Here is a 24,006-nt window from a genome sequence, read left to right as displayed (position 1 = left end):
TAAGAATCCGCCTGCCAATGCAGGGGACACGGGTTCCATCCCTGGTCCGGGAAGATCCCACATGCTGCAGAGCAACTAAACCCGTGCTCCACAACTACTGAACCTGCACTCTAGAGCCTGCAAGTCACAACTACTGAGCCCATGCCCTGCAACTACTGAAGCCTGTGCGCCACAACTACTGAAGCCCATGCTCCGCAACAAGAGAAGCCACAGCAATGAGAAGCCCACTCACCACAACGAAGATTAGCCCCCACTCACCACAACCAGAGGAAGCCCGTGAGCAGCAACGAAGATCTAACACAGTCATCAATCAATCAATCAAGGGCTTCCCTGGTGGTGCAGGGGTTGAGAGTCCACCTGCCGATGCAGGGGACACGGGTTCGTGCCCCGGTCCGGGAAGATTCCACATGCCGCGGAGCGGCTGGGCCCATGAGCCATGGCCGCTGAGCCTGCGCGTCCGGAGCCTGTGCTCCGCAACGGGAGAGGCCACAACAGTGAGAGAACCGCGAACCACAAATAAACAAAAAACCGATCAATCAATCAAGGCAACATCTTATAACCACCAAAGTGGGTGTTAAAACAGTTGAGTAAGAATTGTTGGAAAACAAATTATTCTTAAAAACTATTTATTACCTTAAATATTACTTATTAATTGCAAAGGGAGGGAAATACCTTTACAATGCAGAGAGCTGTACACAAGTGATCAAACTTAGCAAAGCCAATAGGACAAAATGACACTATATGTCTCCTGATATGATGCTAAAAGAACTACACAACACCAATTGTGTAGTATACTTGCCAAAAAAGGTTCAATTTGAATCTAAGCATGAGGAAATAAGACAAAACAGATTATGAACTCTTATAAGACAAATGCTTCAAAAAATGTCATCAACAACACACCCCCAGAAAATGAGAGGACTTTCTCGATTAAAACAGACAAAAGAGACGTAATAAATGCATGTGATCCTATACTGCAACTTGGATAGAGGAAGAAAAATTCAACTTTTAAAAAGTCATTTTTAGGGCAGCTGAGGGAATTTTATTATGGATAGCATAACAGATATCACTGTATCAGTGTTAAATTCCTTGAGTGTGATAATGATAATTGTTATAAAGTAGGAGAATATCCTTGTTCTAAGAAGACTGCTGAAGCATTCAGAGGTGGAATGTCATGACAGATGCAAGTAACTCTCAAACAAATATGTACGTTACATCTGTCTCCCTCTGTGTGTCTGTGTTTGGAGAAACATTAAAGCAAGCAAAAGTAACAAAATATTAACAACTGGTGAATCTAAATGAAGGGATGAGTGTTGAGGTACAACTTTTCTAGAGGGATAAAATGTCTCAAAATAAGAAGTTAAAATAGATTTTTTTTTAAAAAGAGAGAAGGGGGGATCATCATTATGATTGGTCAGTGATACTTTCTAGTAAAAATTCAAAAAATGTAAGAAACAAGTTCTAGGATCAAATCATGAACCTCCCCCATAATTCTTCCCTAGCTAGCATGTAAAAAAGTTCCTACAATTTTTTTCTTAGAGTATTTTAAATAAATTTTACAAATCTAGCAAATTGGCTGCAAATATATACTGTTGTTTTTGAGATTAAATGTTTTTAAATGTATGACTATAACTACAAAGTATAGTACACTTTGACTTATCGTGAGAGCTCCTGTGGTAGATTAAAGATGGCTATAAATTCTTTCCTACTTCTTCCATTGAGAAGTAGGGTCAATTTTTCTCTCCTTGAAAGTCAGCTGTGCTATGACTACTTTAAACCATAGAGTAAAGTAGAAGTGCCACTGCCAATTCTGAATAAAGTCTTTAAAAGTACTGGCAACTTCCTCCATAGTGTCTTGGAACCCTGAACCCAACTACCCTGCTGGAGAGACCATGTGGAGAAGCCTTAACACTACATCATAGATAGGAAGAAGGGCCCAGCTGAGTCCAGTCTTTCCGCTGTTCCTACTGAGGTACCAAGTGTTTGATAGAAGCCAGTGTGTATATACTTCACCAGTCTAATCACCAGCTGAATACCAGTGAGTGAGCCCAGTATGCGATGTGGAGCGGAATAATCAAGCCAAACCCTGCCCAAATTTCTAATCCACAAAACTGTGAGATAGTAAGAAAAGTCACCAACAGTAGGTAAAAAGTAGAAGTCACTCAAGTGTCCATCAAAGGATGAAAGGATAAACAAAAGATGTTATACGTGTGAATTCTGACACATACTATGATACAGATAAACCTTGAAGACATTATGCCAAGTGAAATAAGCCAGTCACAAAAGCAGCAATATTGTATGATCCCACTTATATGAGGCTCCTAGAGTAGTCAAATTCATAGAGACAGAAAGCAGAAAGGTGGTTGCCTGGGCTGGGGGAAGGGGAGAATAGAGTTATAATTTAATGGGTACAGAGTTCAGTTAAGGATGATGAAAAGTTGTGGAGATGGATGATGAGATTGCACAACAATGTGAATGTACTTATAGCACTGAACTGTACAATTAAAAATGATTAAAATGGTAGGGGCTTCCCTGGTGGTGTAGTGGTTAAGGATCCACCTGCCAACACAGGGGACACGGGTTCGAGCCCTGGTCTGGGAAGATCCCACATGTCGTGGAACAACTAAGCCCACGCACCCATAACTACTGAGCCTGCGCTCTAGAGCCCACAAGCCACAACTACTGAGCCCGTGTGCCACAACTACTAAAGCCTGCGCGCCTAGAGCCCGTGCTCTGCAACAAGAGAAGCCACCGCAACAAAAAGCCCGTGCACCACAATGAAGAGTAGCCCCCGCTCACTGCAACTAGAGAAAGCCTGCACACAGCAAAAGACCCAATGCAGCCAAAAATAAATAAATAAACAAATAAATAAAATAAAAGCTGTGCTGCATGAAGTATTACTTCACAAATGTATATTGGCTATATTTTAGGACTTCATTTTAAGAAATCTTGCCTCTCCATTTAACTTCTTAATTACTTAGCAGAATCTTCTGCATTAATACAAATATTAAAGTAAAAGATATAAACAAAATTCAGACTTGAAATTACATACTGAATTATGAGCAAAATTAGCATACTATGTGGCAATTAGGGATAATTAAAAGTCATTTATGCAAGTGAAAATAATTACAACAAATCAAGTATTTCTGAGGTCCACCTGAGGGGAAGAAAAATGAAAGAATTTATGGCCTTCCTGCCCCTAATCTATTCCTCCCCTCTTCCAACATAGGTTTGATGGGAAAAGGGAGATGTCCTACCTAAATCAAGCTCACCATACCCCAATTCCTACTGAACTATCCAACAGGCCAGACCATAGAAAGTAGAAGCAAGAGCATGTGGAAGAGGGAGAATGGCTGACAGAAAGAGAAAGATTACAGAAAAATACAAAGAAAACACAGAAGTAACACCTAGTGGGAGAAAAGTGGGGGACATTTTCAGAACAATAAAACCCTATTATTTAATTTTTCCTAATTCTTAGCACCAAGGTAATAAGTATTTTGATTTGATTCTGTGACAGAATGAATATGGCAGGTTTGGGTATGGAGTTGTGGCTAGAGAACTGTCTGGGGCACTGAACTCTGAGAGCAGATAATAAGAAATGGATATAGTAACAAACTTCATCCTAATCCCTCCCTTTAAAAACTAAGGCTTTCAAGGGCTTCCCACTTCCAAAACAGCAAAAAAGGAAGAAAAAAAAAGTGCGTAGCACACAACTTTGTAATACATGATCTGAGATAGACTGTGTATAACAAACTGTGGGCAGAAGCACTCAATGGAACTTTGTACAACATTGTTTATAGGTGTATCTTCTTTATTAAACTTATCAGATATGATTTGCGTTAGTTTCAAAATCCTTAATGAAATCTTGATGCTTAATGTAACATTGGTATTAAAATGTCTGCTATCCTTGCAAACAGCTTTTGTATGAATTTTAATATTTCTGCCAATTAATATATATGTATAATTTATCTAAATAACAAAACTGTTAATGATGGCTTTCAGCTTTATGTGACTAGGGTTGGTCACAACCTCTGAGACTCAGTTTCCTCATCCGGAAAATTAGAACAAAATGAAATAACCTCTAAGCTACCTTCTGGTTCTAAAATTCTAAATATCTGTGTTATCATCTCTAGTATGCAATCTCAGATAAAGTACTCAGTTGCAATTCAAAATATTTTCAAATTATCCTTCATCTTCAAAAATAAAAATATTTCTCTAAACCAGTATTAATACAAAGTATTCGAAGAGTAGTTCCTGCTCCACGAAAGCCTTAGCAGCAAAGAAGACACAACGCAGCCAAAAACAAAACAAAACAAAGTATTCATTCTTTCATTCAAGGAATATATGTTGAGAACCTATGTGGCAGGTATTAAACTTAGCACTGGGAGGATACAAAAGTAAGCAAATAGATGTGATACCTATATTCATGAAGTTTACAGAGAAGCTGGGGAGACAAACCAAATAAATGTATGCATAAATGTAATATCACATCTGTAATAAGTGGTATGAAGGAATTAAAAGAATATATTAACAGGGAATCTAAGAGACTTCCCTTAATGAACTGGGAGGAAGAGTATGTATATGGGCTACATAATTCTAAATCTGTCTAGACAGAAATGAGCATGGCATGTTCAAGGAACTGACAGAAGGCCAGTGTGATTGGACATAAAAATATTTATAAAGTAGTTCCTTAGAAACAGAAATTAAAACTTCTAAAATACAAAAGTATGTCTAAGTTCTTCCAAAGATATACTCTAAGAATTATTTTCAAGAAAGCTTCAAAACATCACAATAATTTCTCTCTAATGTTAAAAAAAAAAAAATGCTGTCCCATATTTCCCTGCAAAAGACCAAGTTAACTCTCATTGATTCCCTTCTCTTTTCACTTTACTGTTTTCAACTGCATAATAAAAATCACAACTTCTTTGTTCAACTTCATTTAGATTCCTTAGAAGAAAGCAGCTATAAGAATAAAAAGATACATGATGCAGGGACTTCCCCGGTGATCCAGGGGGTAAGACTCCGTGCTCCCAATGCAGGGGGCCGGGGTTCGATCCCTGGTCGGGCAACTTGATCCCACGTGCATGCCGCAACTAAAAGTGCACATGCCGCAACAAAGATCCCGACGCGGTGCAGCCAAAATAAATATTAAAAAAAAAAAAAAAGATACATGATGCTATTGCCCTGGCTCTGCCACTAACCTGTCCTATGGCTGACCTTGGTAAATATTACTTGGCCACTTTGGGTGTAACTTTTGTTATCTGTGAAATAAAGGGAGTTCCAGAATTTCTTTTAGAATCCTTCTAACTCTAAAATTATGGTTCCACTGTAAAAATGCTTGTTCCAGTCTTGAAAACTGAAGAAAATGGACCAAACATCTCTGAATTCCACTAACCAAGATTTTTTTTTTTCATTTATTTGTTTTTAATTTTGGCTGCATTGGGTCTTCGTTGCTGCACATGGGCTTTCTCTAGTTGCGGCGAGCAGGGGCTACTCTTCGTTGCGGTGTGTAGGCTTCTCATTGTGGTGGCTTCTCTTGTTGCAGAGCACAGGCTCTGGGCGCGCGGGCTTCAGTAGTTGTGGCACGCGGGCTCAGTAGTTGTGGCTCGAGGGCTCTAGAACACATGCTTAGTAGCTGTGGTACACGGGTTTAGTTGCTCCGTGGCATGTGGGATCTTCCTGGACCAGGGCTCGAACCTGTGTCCCCTGCACTGGCAGGCGGATTCTTAACCACTGCACCACCAGGGAAGCCCCACTGACCAAGATTTTACTTGCCTTTAAGTGCTTTTGTATTTATACAGCATTTGAACATTGTTACTGTGTTATAACAAACTACCGAATTTATAAAATTTATCCACAAATAACACGAAAGTTATCAAAAATACAGTTAAATATTGTTTGAAACCTATACTTCCAACCAGACAGTAATACTTTAAACATGGATCCCTAAAATGTACAAAGTCAAAATCGACTTAGAAAGGCAGGAGGAAGACAGAATCATAATTCTTTTATTTTTTTTATTTTTTTTTATTTTGCGGTACGTGGGCCTCTCACTGCTGTGGCCTCTCCCGTTGCGGAGCACAGGCTCCGGACACGCAGGCTCAGCGGCCATGGCTCATGGGCCCAGCCGCTCCGCGGCATGTGGGATATTCCCGGACCAGGACACGAACCCGCGTCCCCTGCATCGGCAGGCGGACTCTCAACCACTGCGCCACCAGGGAAGCCCCAGAATCATAATTCTTGAGAAAACCAAAATTTTAGCAATAGGACATTCAAATTGGTTAATATGTGTATCAAATTTAACTTCCAAAAGAACTCATAAAAAATGAATATTCTAACCGTATGCTCATTCTAGACCTGGTGTCAATTTCTAGTTAACAATATTTCTGATATTTAATCTATTTCCAAATGGAAGATGTATATACAGTCATAACTTTTCTTTTTTTAACCAGGTTATCCATCACTAGAATTCAACGTTTTGATATTCTTAATATGAAAATAAAAATTAAAAGACCTATAAATTTTTAAACTTAGCTTTATATTTCATATTTCAGCATCTCAGAACACTTAAGAACAATAACAATATAACCTTAAGAAGCATCAACTAAGCACCCTACTTTATGTACAGTCTTTAGTATCAAGGTTTATTTTAATGGACGGCATTGTGTCCCATTCCTTCCAAAGGGGCAACAAACTGCAGAATCCAATTAGATTTTTAACAACAAACTACAAGAATACTTTAAATATTAATCACTCATGACATGGTAAACATTTACTAGGCACTATAGGTTCTAAAAGCAAAGGGGCAAGATTATTCCTTAAAATACATTTCACCAAGTGCCCAAGGTGAAGACTGGCAAAGTGTCAACATCGTTTCTTCCCTCACCTCCCACCAACTCTGATTGATTCTAACACTGAAATGTGTCTTGTAACGTTCCCTATCACTCTCTTCCCACTATCATAGCCCTACTTCATGATTTCAACATCTCTGACCTAGACTACTGTTAACAGTTTCCTAGCTGGACTCCCTGTCTCCAGTCTTACTCTGTTCCAATCCAGCCCCGATAGTGACAACCAAAACATCTTCAGCATTGCCAAATGTCTCCTGGGGGTCAAAGATGTCCTGGTTGAGAACCACTGCACCAAGCTGACCCTTAACAAGAACAGCACTTACTTTGTAAGGCTGTGTCCACAACCTATGTCCATGCAACAAAAAGCAAAAAATTAACTTACCTAAGGCTGAAAGTTACAACCTTGACATTAGAACCACCATGCTTAAAAATACGCTGACTCCTTATAAAAAGAGCCATAATCACTCTCTCTTAAAACCCATTTGGGGACTTCCCTGCTGGTCCAGTGGTTAAGACTCTGTGCTCCCAATACAAGGGGCGCAGGTTTGATCCCTGGTCAGGGAACTAGATCCCCGCATGCCGCAACTTAAGACCCAGCACAGCCAAATAAATAAATATTTAAACAAACAAACACACACAAACCCCTCTGAACATGTGGACATAAATCATCACCTTACTTCAAGCCTGAATTTTGAAAAGTCAGTACCTTCTGTCAAAGTTTAACCATACTATATACATATTTAAGCTTCTGGATGTTAGAAAATTGTGATAATTTTTAAAATGCCTTTTGTGCTTTGATAAATCAGTCTCCTCAGAAGTTGATGAAAACCTTCCTAAGCAAATTACTGCCTACCTTTAAGGCTGCAAGCTACTCTGAATAGTATTCTCGTAAATATTTCTAGGGGAAAAAAAAAAACCTTAAAAAATACTCTAATTCTTATACTTAAAAAAAAGTAAGATTAAAAAAGATCACACACACCCTTCTAACTTCCCATAATGGTTATGCCCCTAACAGAAATCACCATTCAAAGATATAGGCAAGATAGAACATTACCTTTCAGAGGCGGTAAAAGAGAAAACGTAAAATATCTTAAAAAAAATCCCTGGTCGGTGAAACTCTTAAAGGCCAGGCCCAGCAGAGCTGTAATACCACAGGAGAGAGCACCTCCTACCACAAACGTCTGAAATGTGAACATTCTGTCCAGAGGAGCTTACCTTCAGTCGTTTGATCATTTCGTCGGTGGTGATCTTGTCGGTGATCTCCTTTACCCCCGGAGGGTAAGCGATCTTCCCGTCGGCACTCACAACGCCACAGAGGGCAGGGGCAGGCTTGGGCTGCGCGGTCGAGAAGTCCATCCTGGGGGACAACTTTTCTTTCACAGTCCTCTACCGGCCTCTATCGGTCAGAAAACAAAAGTTCAGCGGGAAAAGGACGACTTTGTAACCTCTTTTTTCATTTCAAAAATCTCTAATCTGCAAAGGGCCCTTTCTCCCGGGAGGCCGGGGACTCGCGGCGGCCCCGCCACCCGCTCCTTCCCGGGGCTTGGATCCTGGCAGCCGCCGCGCCGCGCCCACCCACGCGGGCCCCTCCAACACCGGGCCCACTGGGCTCTCTGGCACCGGCGGCCGCGGGAAGCCCCGGGCAGCGCCAGGAGTTTCCCAGTCCTCCTTTCACAATGAAATCCACCCCCAAACACCGAAGTCCTAAGTTTGGCGGCTTCGAGAGCCCGGCAAGGCCCCTAAAGCCCCCGCTCGGTCAGAGAAAAGCCTCGAGTCCCCGCCCGGCCGGTCCCCTCCGGGAAAGGAGACGCGAGGCCTATAGGGCTCGGCTTAGGCCGCAAAACTAGGGACCCAACCGGACCAATACGCAGCGGCGTCTCCGGGCACGAACGCCCTTGCCGGGCAGAGCTGCTGAACCCCAGGCGTCCCCGCCACGCTCCCGCCCCTCCCGTGTCCCGCTCCCCCACCCCCGCGGGAGGGGAAAACAAACCGCCCTCCACCCCGAACCCCAAGCCAGGAAGCGGCTGACGCGGCTCTGCACTTCACATTTTGTTCCTTCAACTTCGGCTGAGGCTCCCCGGCGGCTTCTCTCGCCCCCGGCCACTCGGCGCCGCTGAGGCCTTACCGGCACCTCCGGGCAGCCCCGCCGGGCCTCAGTCCCGCGCCCCCACCCCCCACCCGCTCCGGTCTCCCCTTCCGTCCCCCCCCTCCACCAGCCGAGGGCGGGAGCCGAGCCGCCGCCGCCTTTACCTCCTCCTCATGCGGGCGGAAGGTGCATCGAGCGCCCGGGCCTCTGTCAGGTGGTTGCGCCGCCGCCCCTCTCCGGGCTGCACACAAAGCGGCTCCGCCGGTCCCGCCGCCGCCGCCGCCGCCCGCCCCGGAGCGGCGCTGGGGCTGGCGGTGCCGAGGAGGAGCAGTCGCCGCGGGGGGAGACGCGGGGCGAGTGAGCGCTGGGCGGGGAGACACTGCCGCTCTCCGTCTGGCCGAGGAAGAGCAGCCTCGGAAAAAGCTCCTCCGGGAGCGTGTGCTCGTGTGTTCGCCCCGGAACCCCGGGCCCGCCCGCCGGCACCTCGCGCCGGCCGGGTCCGCCAACCCGGACCCGGACGCCCCTCGCAGCGGCGCGCGCCCGGCAGTCCGTGCTCCGGGCAGCCGGCGCCTCTCGCACACACCGGTCGGTCGCGCGAGCGGTGCGAGAGCACGCGAGAGAAGGGCGCGCGCCTCGCTCCCGCCCCTTCCTCCGCAGGCCGTGCCTCCGCCTCCCTCGGGCCTGAGGCGGTGGCGCGCAGGGCAGACAGCGCCGCCACCCGGTTGGCGCCAAGACCTGCCGCGCCGAACGCCTCCGGGAGGACGGGACCCAAAAGGCGAGCGGAGGAGGAGGCCGGCTGGCGGGAAGCTAGCCGGTCCCCGCGGCCCTGTGAGGGCAAGCGGGACGACCAGGGCTTTACCTTATGCCGCGGAGATGAGTTCATGACGTTTGGGGTTCATCCTGAGGGACGTGGACGGAAATGGTTGAAAAATGTTGAATTACTTGGTGAAAATGAACTGATTTCCTCCCCAGGGACAGAGGATCTGCAAACTGAGGAAAAGTTTTGCAACATGGTACAACGTGGGCTGCTCATTCTTGTTCCTTCTGACAGCCACCAGAGTTTGCCCTCCCCTCTTTAGATGTCTAAAATTAATATTTTGAAAGCAGCAAAATATGAAAATAGCATTGAGTCGAGTAGTTCTCAAAGAAAGGTCTGAAACGTAGGATCCTGGGCTCCACTCCCAAACCTGGAGAATGAAGATCTATGAGACTGGAATCCAGAAATAAGCGTGTTTACAAATTAGATAGATGGCTCTTGTGAATATGGAATAATTCATTTTTTGAAGTGTTAAGTATACCGAAGAATAACTTTCTTTCATCCAAAGGAAAGCCCAATGCAGTGGTGTTTGAGCAGTTTAATGTAAAAGAAAATTGAAGCAGATGAACCTCAGGAGCACGTACATAATTTCCGAAAATGAAGTTGAAAAACGAACACAATAATGTGAAATAGCAGGCAGCTCTTGAAACCACTACCGTAGTTTAAAATGATATTCGATTATTTATTTAAATTATTCTTGATGGATATCCATCGGTCTTTTCCACATACTTTGCTTGATCTTAAAAATATTATAGGTGCTGGGACTTCCCTGGTGGTGCAGTGGATAGGACTCCACGCTCCCAATGCAGGGCGCCCGGGTTTGATCCTTGGTCAGTGAACTAGATCCCACATGCATGCCACAACTAAGAGTTCACATGCTGCAACTAAGGAGCCTGCCTGCTGCAACTAAAACCCAGTGTGACCAAATAAATAAATAAATATTAAAAATTCTTTCTTAAAAAAAACATAGGTGCTGCCCTCAGTGAATTGTTTTTCAGGTATTCCACAAGGGAACAATCATCTTGGAATCAGTTGCTGATTTGCTACAACTCTGCCCAAAAGTCAGAGCTTTGTTCTTGGGCATTTAGAGTAGCAGGCAGAATCCATTTAAGATTGTCTTCATCCAAACTATGAAATTGACCAAAACCTACGCTCTTCTCACTGCTGTGGCCTCTCCCGTTGCATAGCACAGGCTCCGGACTCGCAGGCTCAACAGCCATGGCTCACGGGCCTAGCTACTCTGCGGCATGTGGGGTCTTCCTGGACCGGGGCACGAACCCGTGTCCCCTGCAACGGCAAGCAGACTCTCAACCACTGCGCCACCAGGGAAGCCCCAAGAGTGCTGCTTTTTGTTTTCATTCTTGCTCTAAGTAATTTACCCATAATTAAATGGAGTTTTGTATATACCCACAAGTTTTAATTTTATACAATTTATTACTTTTTTAATACTGTTTGATTTTATAAACACTCATAGGATAGTAAGCTCTAAGGATTATAACACATAAAAATATTGAATTTATATAATTCTAAAATTCAGGAATCCTGAAATTCTTGTTTTTACTTTCTTTTTAAAAAAGTTTTCACTTAGTGTAAATGAGAAGAGGTACATTCATTTGAGCAACAATTATTTAAAGAGGGCCTATTATACAAGGCATTGTTTTGGGCACTGAGAAAAAAATCTGTAGTGGGAAAGTGGACAAAAGTCCCTACGTGTTGTGGTAGAGCTTAATTTGTTTGGGGAGAGATAGACAAAATAAATAAATAAATTGCTATAGAAGAAAATAAAGTAGAGAAGCAGGGGTGAGATGCAGACCACACATAACCTTTTAGGCCTTTGGCCTTTGGAAAGACTGGCATGTACTCTGAGATAGGAGTGTTTTAAAAAGAGAAGTGATATTATATGATTTATGTTCTATGTGCTAGGCAACCTTTGACAAATTAATCTTTCTGTGCCTCATTTTCCTCATCTGTAAAACAAGGATAATAGTTTTTATTTCAGAGGGTCATTATGAGGGATAAATAAGTTAACATTTGTAAAGTGCCTAGAATAGTAACTGGTACATACTAAGCTCCACATAATTTTTTAATATATGTAAAATGAAAGAATCACTCTACCTGCTGGGTTGAAAATAATGTAGAGATGCAAAAGTAAAAGTAGGGTAACCAAGTATAAGACAACTGCAAAAATCCCAAGGAGAGATGGTAATAAGAACTGGGTAATAACAGTGGAAGTGATGAAAAATGGTACAAGAAAAAGAGAGGAGTCAAGAAAGCAAGGATGGCTCCAAAGTTTTTGACCTGTGTAACTAGAAGGATGAATTTACCACTAACTGGGATGGGGAGGACTGTGCTTGGAACAGATTGAGAGTCAGAATGTCTTTTAGAATCTAAGCTATTTAAAAGTTAATTTAACAGTTACTCAGCTCCTGCAGTGGGTAAGGCATTATACTAGGCCCTGGGGAAATATTTAGAAAACAAGAAGACAAAGTCCCTGATCTTGACAGGATCAGAGTCTAATGGAGGAATCACAGACATACAACAAAACATAATCAAGGCAAGGCTGTGATTTATACTATAATAGGGATTTACATTATATTGTCTGGGAGCCTCAGAAAGGGGTGCTATGGGAACTTCCCAAAGGAAGGGGCATTTGAAGCTGGGCATTGGAGGGTGAGTTGCTGTGGTGAGTAGTTTTTGTGGGGCGAGCAATAGTTAACAGAGATAACCACAAGGTGAAAAAAAACCTTGAGGTAATTAAGTGCAATTTCTTTTTGAGGAAAAGACTTTGATGTGATTAGAACAATAGTTGCATAAAAGAGTAGCTTGGCTTTGTAAGACTTATTCTACCCCCACTTAATTTCCATCAGCCCCTCTCCCATATACAAATGTACAAGCATACAATCTATGTACAAAATGGTATCCAATGCAGCTTCAGGACAAACCCCTAACCCCCTATTTCAATCAAACTACCAACCACGAATTCTTCCTACATAGAAATTCTAGATCCAAACTCTAGGGCACTGCAACAGTGGAAATGTTCCACACTTGCATTGTCCAATACTGTAGGTACCAGCCACATGTGACTATAAAACACCTGAAAGGTGGCTACTACAATGGAAGAACTAAATTTTTAATTTAACTTAATTTAAAAAATCTAAGCAGCCACATGTGGCTAGTGGCTACTATATTGGACAGTGCAGCTCTGGAGTGAAAAGTTTGTAAGAGTGATTGACAGAAGATGAGGGTAGAGGATAAACTGTGTTCACACTGAAAGCTGCAGATGTTGAACAGAGTGGTAGTTTCAAAGGATGAATTGGGGTAATAGGAGACTAAAGACGTTTATAGTGAAAGTGAACTAAGGTAAAAATACAACCAAACAGATAAAAATGAAAAAATATTTAAGATATTTAAAGCAGTTTTTAAAAATATGTTTATCTGAAATTGTTTATTCACTTTTCAATTTAAAATGTAACTAGCTAATTTATCCTGAGTAATATCACAGATTAAACATGTGAATCTTCCATATACCTCTGGTCACAGAGAAATTTTTTTTTTTTTTTTTCTTTTCTTTTTTTTTTTTTTTTTTTTTGCGGTATGCGGGCCTCTCACTGTTGTGGCCTCTCCCGTTGCGGAGCACAGGCTCCGGATGCGCAGGCCCAGCGGCCATGGCTCACGGGCCCAGCCGCTCCGCGGCATATGGGATCCTCCCAGACCGGGGCACGAACCCGTATCCCCTGCATCGGCAGGCGGACTCTCAACCACTGCGCCACCAGGGAGGCCCTGGTCACAGAGAAATTTTAACAATACATCATAATTAGTGTGAAACTTAAAAAATTGTACTTTAATTTATTTAAGTGTCTTTCCAGATATCACTGACAGCTTAGCTAAAATTTAAATATATTTAGGCATAGAATAATAACATATCTATCTGTAGTGAATAAAATGAATTTGACATGTTTCACTGATGACTGATGACTAAAAATATGAAGTCTGAATCATTTTAGCCTAGTATGACCAAGATGTTAATGATTAACTTATTTGTCATGGTAATTTAAAAACTTTATTTGAATCCTGTTTAATATCTTAGGCTCCATGCACATCTCTCTTCAATTTAAAGTGTGAAGGCTGACCTGCATCATTAATTATATTAGCTTTCTTAAAATTGTTTTATCAAAATTAAGTATTATTTAATGAGCAGGGACAGCAAACTAAAGCTAAATATTTTCAAATATGAAAGAAACTACAGATGTAAACAACATGAGTAAATCATAGTGACATACTATGATAACCTATTTATAAAGTTCAAAAGCAAAGATCAGGATGTTGGTTACCCCTGGAGTACAAGGGAAAGCAGGGAACACAGGGGAACAATATGGGAGAATGAATACATAGACAGATGTTTTCTTGTTAAAGCTTTACTTTTGGGTGTAGTGGTGGCTTCACGTACGTTCATTATATGTTAAGTGAATGAATGGATGAATGAATGAGAGCAATCCATGGAACAAGGAGGGATGTGTTTGTAACCCAAGGATTATGATTAATCCAATTCAGGGCACCTGAGGTCTAGAAGAGAAAAAGAGGCAGACTCAAAATTTTTTATATGATAATTTAATTTAATTTTTTTTTTTTTTTTGCAGTACGCGGGCCTCTCACTGTTGTGGCCTCTCCCATTGAGAAGCACAGGCTCTGGACGCGCAGGCTCAGCAGCCATGGCTCACAGGCCTAGCCGCTCCATGGCATGTGGGATCTTTCTGGACCGGGGCACGAACCTGTGTCCCCTGCATCAGCAGGCGGACTCTCAACCACTGTGCCACAAGGGAAGCCCAATAATTTAATATTTTTAAAAATTATATTTCCCAATGTCAAAGAAATTCTGCCCCCTTGATAATTTTTTTCTAATGGTGGTAGTAAAATGAGAAATTATTTGGAGTTATATTTTATATGAATGCCACTTTGCAGCCCTTCCTTAAATTGCTAGTATTTGGATGATAAATGATTATAAAACTAAAAGAATTGTCAGGGTAATTAAACTTTCAACAATCACATTAAAGTGTATTTTTATTATGAAGCTTGGGATGTCAGCCTCCTATTGTTTTATATGATTAAAATAAATAAGAAAGTGGACTTCCCTGGTGGTGCAGTGGGTAAGACTCCACGCTCCCAATGCAGGGGGCCCAGGGTTCGATCCTTGGTTGGGGAACTAGATCCTGCATGCCGCAACTAAGAAGTCCGCATGCCACAACTATGAGCCTGCATGCCGCAACTAAAGATCTGCACACTGCAACAAAGGATCCCGCACCATGCAGTGAAGCTCCCACATGCCACAACTAAGACCAAGTGCAGCCAAAATAAATAAATTAATTAGTTAATTAAATAAAATAAGAAAGTAAACTTATGATGAATACTTTTGTTCATTACAGTAGAGACAGAAAGATTAATTTATGGAAATGTATTAGGATAATCATTGCCTCCCCTCCTGCAAACTCTTTTCAGACAGTTGTTCCTATCCCAGTCCTATATATTTCCTCTCTCTCTCTCTCTCTCTCTCTCTCTCTCTCTCTCTCTGTCTCTCACACACACACACACACACACAGCTGACTGAGCCTGCAGTGATACCTGAACCAAGAAAATGCAGTCCACAGGCTGAGCTGAGCCAAACAAAATATCATGAGAGATGCTGTGAACTAAAACTCAGCAACAGATGGAACTTTCAGCTGAATTATATCAATGTAAAATAGTAAAGGTCTTCAGTTTTCTGCATGTGAGTATGCTAAGGAAAACTGAGCTGCCCTAATTTGTGTCCTGATTGTTCCATTTTTCTTAGGCTCCACATAAGCATTGTTTCCTTACGGTAAAATCCCTTTCATTTGAACTAATCTGAGTAAATTTCTGAACTTTATCCACCAAATATGACCTGATTTAGAATGAACAATTGTACTTCATGAAATCTTAACCATGATCCATGAACCTAGCTTGGCTGGATCAAATAGTACCCTCCAAATTAATGTCTACTTGGAACCTCAAATCATGACCTTATTTGGAAGTAGGAATTTTGCAGATATAATGAGTTAAAATGAAGTTATACTGGATTAGGGTGTACCCTAAGTCCAATGGCTGGTGTTCTTATAAGAAGATACGCAGAGGGACTCCCCTGGCGGTCTAGTGGTTAAGATGTCGCGCTTCCACTGCAGGGGGCGAGCGTTCGATCCCTGGTCAGGAACTAAAATCCCACATGCCCTGCAGCACAGCCGAAAAAAAAAAAAAGACATAAGAATAGATGCAGATGTAGAGAACAGACACGTGGACTTGGGGGGGAAGAGGAGGGTGGGACGAATTGGGAGATTAGGTTTGACATAAATACACTACCATGTGTAAAATAGATAGCTAGTAGGAACCTGCTGTATAGCACAGGGACCTAGGCCTGGTGCTCCATGACGGCCTAGATAGGTGGGATGGGAGGGTGGGGTGGGAGGGAGGTCCAAGAGGGAGGGGATATAGGCATACATAGAGCTGATTCACTTCATTCTACAGCAGAAACTAACACAACATTGTAAAGCAGTTTTACTCCAAAAAAGAAAAAAAGACATGCAGGGAAGAAGGCCAGGGGATGACAGAGACAAAGATTGGAGAGAGGCAGCTGCAAGCCAAGGAATGCCAAGGATCACCAGCAAGCACCAGAACTAAGGAAAGAGGCAAGGGAGGATTCTTCCCTTGAGCCTTCAGAAGGAGTATTACCCTGCTGACACCTTGATTTCTAGAACAGTAAGAAAATGAATTTTTGTCGTTGTCAGCCACTATGTTCATGGTACTTTGTTACAACAGCTCTAGGAAACTAATACACCTGCCACCAGCCATAAGTAAAATTTGTCTTAAAGTGGGTTAGTTAGTAGTTGTAAAGAAGCAAAAGCATTTTACCTTCTGAGAGACAAATTTCATCACTCTCATTTTTGGACCTAATTTTTTTCATTTGTTTTAAAAGAGAGCTATAGAACATTTATAAAGCCGTGAGTGACAGCTTACCTGATTTCTACATTTTTCTCAATTGCATTAAGTTTGTGAACCTCAATTTATCTCTAGAATCTACATTTTCATTTTTCCATTTTCTCACATTCTTAGGAAATAAGAACAATATGCAAGCAAATATTTAAATAATTGTACAACTAAGAGAAACTGCAGAAATGGAACTGTTGCTTCGCAGGCAGCTCCACCAAGCTTTGGCTCAAAGTATTACTTTGTCAGCTGATATGGAAAAGTGCAAAATTGGAATTTTAAAAGCAGTGTAGAAATGAGAATATATAATGTACTAAATGAGATTGTACAAAAGTGAATGGACTAAAGTCAACGTTTGCTTGTTTAATAATCAATTATTCTTTTCATTATGTTCATTTTATTAACTAAGAATTTTTATAAATGCAATATTTTCTATGATTTATAGCTATCAAATGTCATTACCGTAATAACTGTGGCAGATTGTAAGAATAAGTAGCTGAACTTCAAATTCTGCTTTAACTGAAAATGTAACCACATCAGAACTGGTAGTCAGCACCATCTGACTTATCCAAGGAATGTGCCAAGAATTTACGTAACTTTTGCCTTCTGAATTTTTCCAAGTAGCTCCAGAAACTGAATAGTATTTGTAATGTGGACTACCTAGTAAATACTGTTTTGGAAAAACTCTTCAGAGTTCAGTTATGCATAGACTCGTCCAGAGACTACAGAAAATTAAACGGTGAGCCTGCAGGAAATTCAACAAGTGCTGTTTCACCTGCTAATCATGACAGATTTATCATGATTTTCAGGAGATAGGAAGTTTCTTGTTAATTGAATTTTCGACAAATTGAAACTTAATCAGAAAACTCCTTTCCACTCAATCGAAAATATTACTAGAATACATCAGTTTTCTTTTCATTCTTTAGGAAGCACCGGATAGTGAACATAATGGGGAATCTTTGGTGTTTGAACATACCCCAGTGCCTCAGGTTTGTCAATCTGAAAGCCACCTGAATTTGCAAAATTGTAGGGGTAGAATCAAAGACTGATGGAGCCAAACATGTACTGAGACTAGAACTTTTCATGGAAGTTAGTTCCATCTCTGTGTGTATTGAGGTTTTTGTTTTGTTTTCTTTGGTTTTGAATACAACAGGGGAGGCCAGTTAAGAACCTCTGTTAAATTGGGTCTTGATACCTTGATCCACTTAGCACATACTGTCTGCAAGTTCTATACTAAATGTTGAAGATGCAAGGTGGAAAAGATATTGTCCCTGACTTCAACAGGCAATTTGAAGTTTTCTTGTGTTATTATTATGTTATTACTATATATTCATGCATACAGGATGCTGTCTACTTCCCTCTGAACGCCTACTTCATTCTTTGCTCTTTGAAGAGGCTCGTTTCTTTGCTTTTCAGTTCACATGACATGCAGAAGAGAACCATCCATCTTCTAAGCTCACAACTCCTTCATCTTAGATCAGCCCAGACTAAACTGGAATTTCTTAGTCCAAATTGCAAATGCTAAGGACAATAAATTTAATTTTTTTCTTTTCTCCATAGCACTTATCATCTAGCATACTAAATAATTTATTACTTATTATGTTTACTGTTTATGGTTTGTCTCTCCAGGTGCCCATAACTGGTCTAATCAATTGGGGCCAGGTGAGCAGGGTCATGGCTAAAACATATCTCTGGATGAGCCACCACTAATGAACTGGGAGACCACAGCAATTTCCAGAGAAAGGAAAGATTTTGGGGTCATAGACCAAACACATCTTTCAAAAAATTGCCACCAAAGGTTTATCTTGTTAAAAGTAGTACCAAAGCACACACACACACACACACAAAGTTCCCAATGTACCCACCAACTTGTAAAAAAAAACAACCCCTCTCCATTAGCATCAGAGTTAATTATTTAAATGGAATTTTCAGAGTTTTGGCTTTTTTAACCTTAAAAAATCAAATACAGGGCTTCCTTAGTGGCGCAGTGGTTGAGAGTCCGCCTGCCGATGCAGGGGACACGGGTTTGTGCCCCAGTCCAGGAGGATCCCACATGCCATGGAGCGGCTGGGCCCGTGAGCCATGGCTGCTGTGCCTGTGCGTCCGGAGCCTGTGCTCCACAACGGGAGAGGCCACAACAGTGAGAGGCCCGCGTACAGCAAAAAAAAAAAAAAATCAAATACATTTTCACATCTTAATAAATATTTAATATATAGTAATAAGTTCAAAATGTATAGCACATCTATCTTTTTTCATATAATAAAACAGAAAACTATTATCTCCAAGAAACTCCATTTCTGTACCCTGATCTGCATCCCTGATTCTCTCACTGTTAGTATGGCAGGACAGGCATTCTTTTCCTCCCTGTATGCTCTTCCCTTCCTAGGGCAGAGCACTTACCATGGGAACAAAAGGAGCATTTGGCAACGTTACTGAATGCAGTGGAAGAGACAGAGACCCCTTCAGCACATTAACACATGAGGGGGTTCAGTCTTTGCAATGTGAAAAATCTGATTGTATATACTCCACTGATAGGATTTGACATACCCCAGGTCTCCTCTAAAGTGGAACAGAGCTGAATGGCCCACAGCCTATGCCAGAGGTAGAGAAGTGGACATAAGATCAGGGGAAAGGGTACAGGTGTCATGGAAGGAGAAGAAAAGAAAGGGTAGGGCCAAAGGGGAGGATGTTTTTTCTTTGTTGGCAGAGAGGGGGATAGCCAGGTAGGGTGGCTCTGTGGACTTAGATGGAAGAACCCCTGTCCACTGAGGGCTGGGGAAGCTGTTATGAAAAGAGTACAGAAACCCTTTCCAAACACTTACTCTGTTGTGAATCTGGGGATATCTGACACTTACTTGAAGCAAGGTACTATTTATTGTGTACATTCTGCTAGATTACAAACCATGTGAGGGCAGGGATCTTTGCTTATATTATTCAGGGTGTATCTCAAATGCCAAAACAGTGCCTGGCACATGCAGGCACTCAATAAATATTTGGTCAACTGAAACAAAAAATTCTGGACTATGTGTCTATCCCTAAATGGCTAAAAATATGGATGTTTAATATTGGGCTGTACCACTGCTGCCTTCCCTATTCCAGGCATGGTTCTACTGTTTCACTAGAAATGAACCAGTACATTTGTCAAGTGATATACATAAGTAGAGGAGGAGGAGAAGGAGATACTTTACAGGACACGACAGAGTATTACACTTTTATTGCTATTATCTCTGACACCATTCCAGATACAGGAGAAATTAGGGTCAACAATGAAGTAGAATTAGATTTTTCCAATATTACTATAATTTTTTAAGAATATAGAATCTGCTGCTCTCTCCTTCCCTTTCCCAGTATTTATCCAATCATGTCAACTCTGAAATGGACTGGCTTGACATAAGACCTAGGATAAATGGGAGAGTGCTACATACTTACATTTAAAAAAAATGTTTTTATCAAAGTATCATTGTTTTAATGATGCATAACAATATAAAATACATAGAAATAGCTTATTATTCTATCTGAACATGAAACTGCATAGGCAGAATCCAGGGTATTTTATTATCCAGTCAACTGAACTGTTTTAAGATTTGAGGGGCTTCCCTGGTGGCACAGTGGTTGAGAATCTGTCTGCCAATGCAGGGGACATGGGTTCGAGCCCTGGTCTGGGAAGATCCCACATGCCGCGGAGCAACTAGGCCCGTGAGCCACAATTACTGAGCCTGCGCATCTGGAGTCTGTGCTCCGCAACAAGAGAGGCCGTGATAGTGAGAGGCCCGCACACCGCAATGAAGAGTGGCCCCCTCTTGCCGCAACTAGAGAAAGCCCTCGCACAGAAACGAAGACCCAACACAGCCAAAAATAAATAAATAAATTAAAAAAAAAAAAAGATTTGAGGATATTGCTCTGATTTTTGAAGTTTTAAGAAGTTCTGGAGTGGAGTTTTGGAAAGTTCTCTAACAAAATTTCCTTGGCCCAATGACTTACAAGCTTATTTCAATGAAATAGATATATTTACCTATTTATTTATTTATTTATTTATGGCTGTGTTGGGTCTTCGTTGCTGTGCATGGGCTTTCTAGTTGCGGCGAGTGGAGCCTACTCTTCGTTGCGGAGCTCAGGCTCTAGGCGCAGGGGTTTCAATAGTTGTGGTGTGTGGGCTCAGTAGTTGTGACTTGCAGGCTCTAGAGTGCAGGCTCAGTACTTGGGGCACATGGGCTTAGTTGCTCCGCGGCATCTGGGATCCTCTTGGACCAGAGATCGAACCCACATCCCCTGCATTGGCAGGCGGATTCCCAACCACTGCGCCACCAGGGAAGTCCCGAAATAGATATTTTAGTATTTATTCATGATGCACCCCTCAACTGACTCTCACAAAGGGATGAGACACAGTGCACAAGAGGGCTTAGCTAGACAATAATCACCTCTTACTGTAGGCATCACGGGCTTTGTTTACTGAGTCAAATATGTCAATCCTGGCTTTTCTCTTAGGATAAATTTTCTCACCAGGAACTGCTTCTGCTTTCTGGCAAATAGGATTATTTTAGCTCTTCCCACCAGGTTACTAGGTATCTCCAGACTTAACTATAGTGGACAAAGCTTGGACCAAGGCTGGGAGCCCATTGTCATCATCATTTTATCTGTGTGTAGTTCTTTATAGTTTAAAAAGTACTTTCAAACCCAATATCTTGTTTAATGCTATTAACAACTGAGAGAGGTAGGCAGAAATGGATTTATCATGAAGCTAATGAAGTTTAAGTTTCAGCGCCCCCTGGGAAGTGCCTTAGCAGAGCCACACAGTCATAAGAGTTTGTAAAATTTGCAGTTTTAACCACAGTAGATTTAGACTACTGTCTCTATCCCCTGTGACTACACTTCTTTAGGACTTCCCTCATTTTGAGAGACTTTGGAGTGTCCTTAGGCATTTTTTGGGATCCGACTGAGGGGGAGTTGAATTTGGTCCATTTAATTTGGATTTAGCAATGGGTAATTCCCTGGCAGTCCAGTGGTTAAATCTCCAAGCTTTCATTGCCGAGAGCCCAGGTTCAAACCCTGGTTGGGGAACTAAGATCCCACAAGTTGCGTGGCAGGGCCAAAAAAAAAAAGTAATTTGGATTTAGCGAAATATATTTATGTGGTTTGCAATCACTTTTATGTATAGTTAAGTTATTGCCAGTTGTCTCAGTGTAGAAATGGTTTCCAGGAACTCTGCCTCTGCAAACTGTCAATGAATGTTGACAATGCAGAGTTTTTAAGGTTTGTCACTGAACAAGAGATCTTCAGATGCCTTGTAATCTTGCACCTCATACATGAAAAAACTCGGTAGGGGGCTTCCCGTATTTGACAATGATCCTAAAAGTTTATATGACACTACTGAAACAAGTTGTGGAGCTGAAATATAGTTTTTAGAAACTAGCAATAGGGCTTCCCTGGTGGCGCAGTGGTTGAGAGTCCACCTGCCGATGCAGGCGACACAGGTTCGTGCCCCGGTCCGGGAAGATCCCACATGCCGCAGAGCGGCTAGGCCCGTGAGCCATGGCATCTGGGCCTGCATGTCTGGAGCCTGTGCTCCGCAACGGGAGAGGCCACAGCAGTGAGAGGCCCGCGTACCACAAAAAACAAAAACAAACAAACAAACAAAAACTAACAATAGGAAAAAAAACCCTGAATAACTAGATTACAGAAAAGAAAAACTACTTTTCATTCTCTATATAGAAAATAATATAACAAAACCATTGTCATATGAAAAGGTGATCAAAGATAACCAGAGTTTTAGAAAATGAGAGTATGGAAATGTGGAAAGATTCATTCCTTTAGCTATTTCATCCACAAATATTTATTATTTGCCTACTATATTTTCAAGAATGCTGCTAGGGGCTGAGAATAGAATAGTGAATAGACAGAAATAGTCCCTGACATTGAGATATTCATAGTCTAAGGAGGAGCAGACCCCCAGCAAGTAATCATATCAATAATTATTTATTTATAATTATGATACTGTGATAAAAGAGAAGTGCAAAATGCTCTAGAGATAACCTAAGTCTGAATCTTAGGGAAAGTTTCCTTGGAGAAAAAGTATATGAAAACCAGAGGAGTATCTAGATTAAAGGGGGAGTGAAGGATATCCTACTCAGGGGGAAGAGTAGAAACAAGGGCTCTGAGGTGGGAGGGTACTTGTTGATTGAAATAAAAGAAAACAAAAGAATGACAGTGTAGCTAGCTCATCATAAGCAGTGGGAACGTGGTGAATGAGTCCAAAAGACCAGTTTGCCAGTTCTAAAATGTCATATAAGTGAAATTTAGAGTATATATGTATACTCTATATATTTGTATAAGGTTTCTTTAACTTGTATTTCATCCATGCTGTTGCATGTATCTGCAGGTGTTTGTTGCTGATGGACATTTGGGTTGTTTCCAGGTTTTTGTCATTATGAATAGAGCTGCTGCGAACATTCTTGTATAAGAGTTGTGAGGGGCTTCCCTGGTGGCGCAGTGGTTGAGAGTCTGCCTGCCGATGCAGGGGACACGGGTTCGTGCCCTGGTCCGGGAAGATCCCACATGCCGCGGAGCGGCTGGGCCCGTGAGCCATGGCCGCTGAGCCTGCGTGTCCGGAGCCTGTGCTCCGCAACGGGAGAGGCCACGACAGTGAGAGGCCCTCGTACCGCAAAAAAAAAAAAAAAAAAAAAAAAAAAAGAGTTGTGAGAATTTTAGTCCACTGTTTTTCCCACCTCCCTGCAGTGCAGAGGCAAGAATATGCTCTGTGTTGCACAGAAGCTTAAATAAACAAGCAAAGAACAGTTCAGTACCTACCTGATCTTTTTGTTGACCTCATGAGGCACTTAGAGTCTAGCATCTACAGATAAAAAGAACTGGGTCAGGTAATTCAACACGGACACAGCAGCAGCCTGGCCTGAGTCCCACATCACCAACATCTGATACATGAACCATACTTTGAGATAGAGGATGTTAAGGTAGGAAAGGGTTCTTGCTGATGCTCGAAGGTGGGGAACTGATCTTGTCTACACCCTCTAATCTCAAGAGGAATCCGTAACTACCTAAACGACTCTTTATGCCCTGCCAAATGGTCTTAATCCTACTTCTCCTTATCCCTTTCCTACTTCCCCCAAAGAACTGACCCCATAGCAGTGTTCTGTAACTCTAGCTTTACTGTATAACCCCTTGGTACTTTTAGTGTATCTGCATATTCATCGGAAGCAGTCTCAGTCTTAAAGCAACTCTTGGGGTTGGGTGTGCTACGGAAAGTCAACTGC

At 42.0% G+C, this 24,006-nt stretch overlaps 1 protein-coding gene across 5 annotated transcripts in view; it reads right to left on the bottom strand.

Annotated features, from left to right (window-relative positions):
* Window positions 1-9,189, bottom strand: part of PDS5A (PDS5 cohesin associated factor A) — a 132,278-nt gene extending 123,089 nt beyond the window's left edge. For 2 of the 5 annotated variants that reach the window (XM_060110839.1, XM_060110849.1), the window contains exons 1-2: window positions 8,895-8,970; window positions 8,064-8,244 (exon numbers count right to left, since the gene is read on the bottom strand). In XM_060110839.1, coding sequence (XP_059966822.1) covers window positions 8,064-8,204 — 141 coding nt within the window. In that variant the 5' untranslated portion in view covers window positions 8,205-8,244; window positions 8,895-8,970. Of the gene's footprint in view, window positions 1-8,063; window positions 8,245-8,894; window positions 8,972-9,098 lie in introns of those variants that run through there. The other 3 variants (XM_060110832.1, XM_060110825.1, XM_060110857.1) reach the window with 3 other exon arrangements.
* Between the last annotated feature and the right edge of the window lie 14,817 nt (window positions 9,190-24,006).

The sequence above is a fragment of the Mesoplodon densirostris genome, chromosome 1, assembly GCF_025265405.1.
Source record: "Mesoplodon densirostris isolate mMesDen1 chromosome 1, mMesDen1 primary haplotype, whole genome shotgun sequence".
NCBI lineage: Eukaryota > Metazoa > Chordata > Mammalia > Artiodactyla > Ziphiidae > Mesoplodon > Mesoplodon densirostris.
The sequence above is the reverse complement of the archived record's forward strand: the minus strand, read 5'-3'. Positions and strand labels throughout refer to the sequence as shown.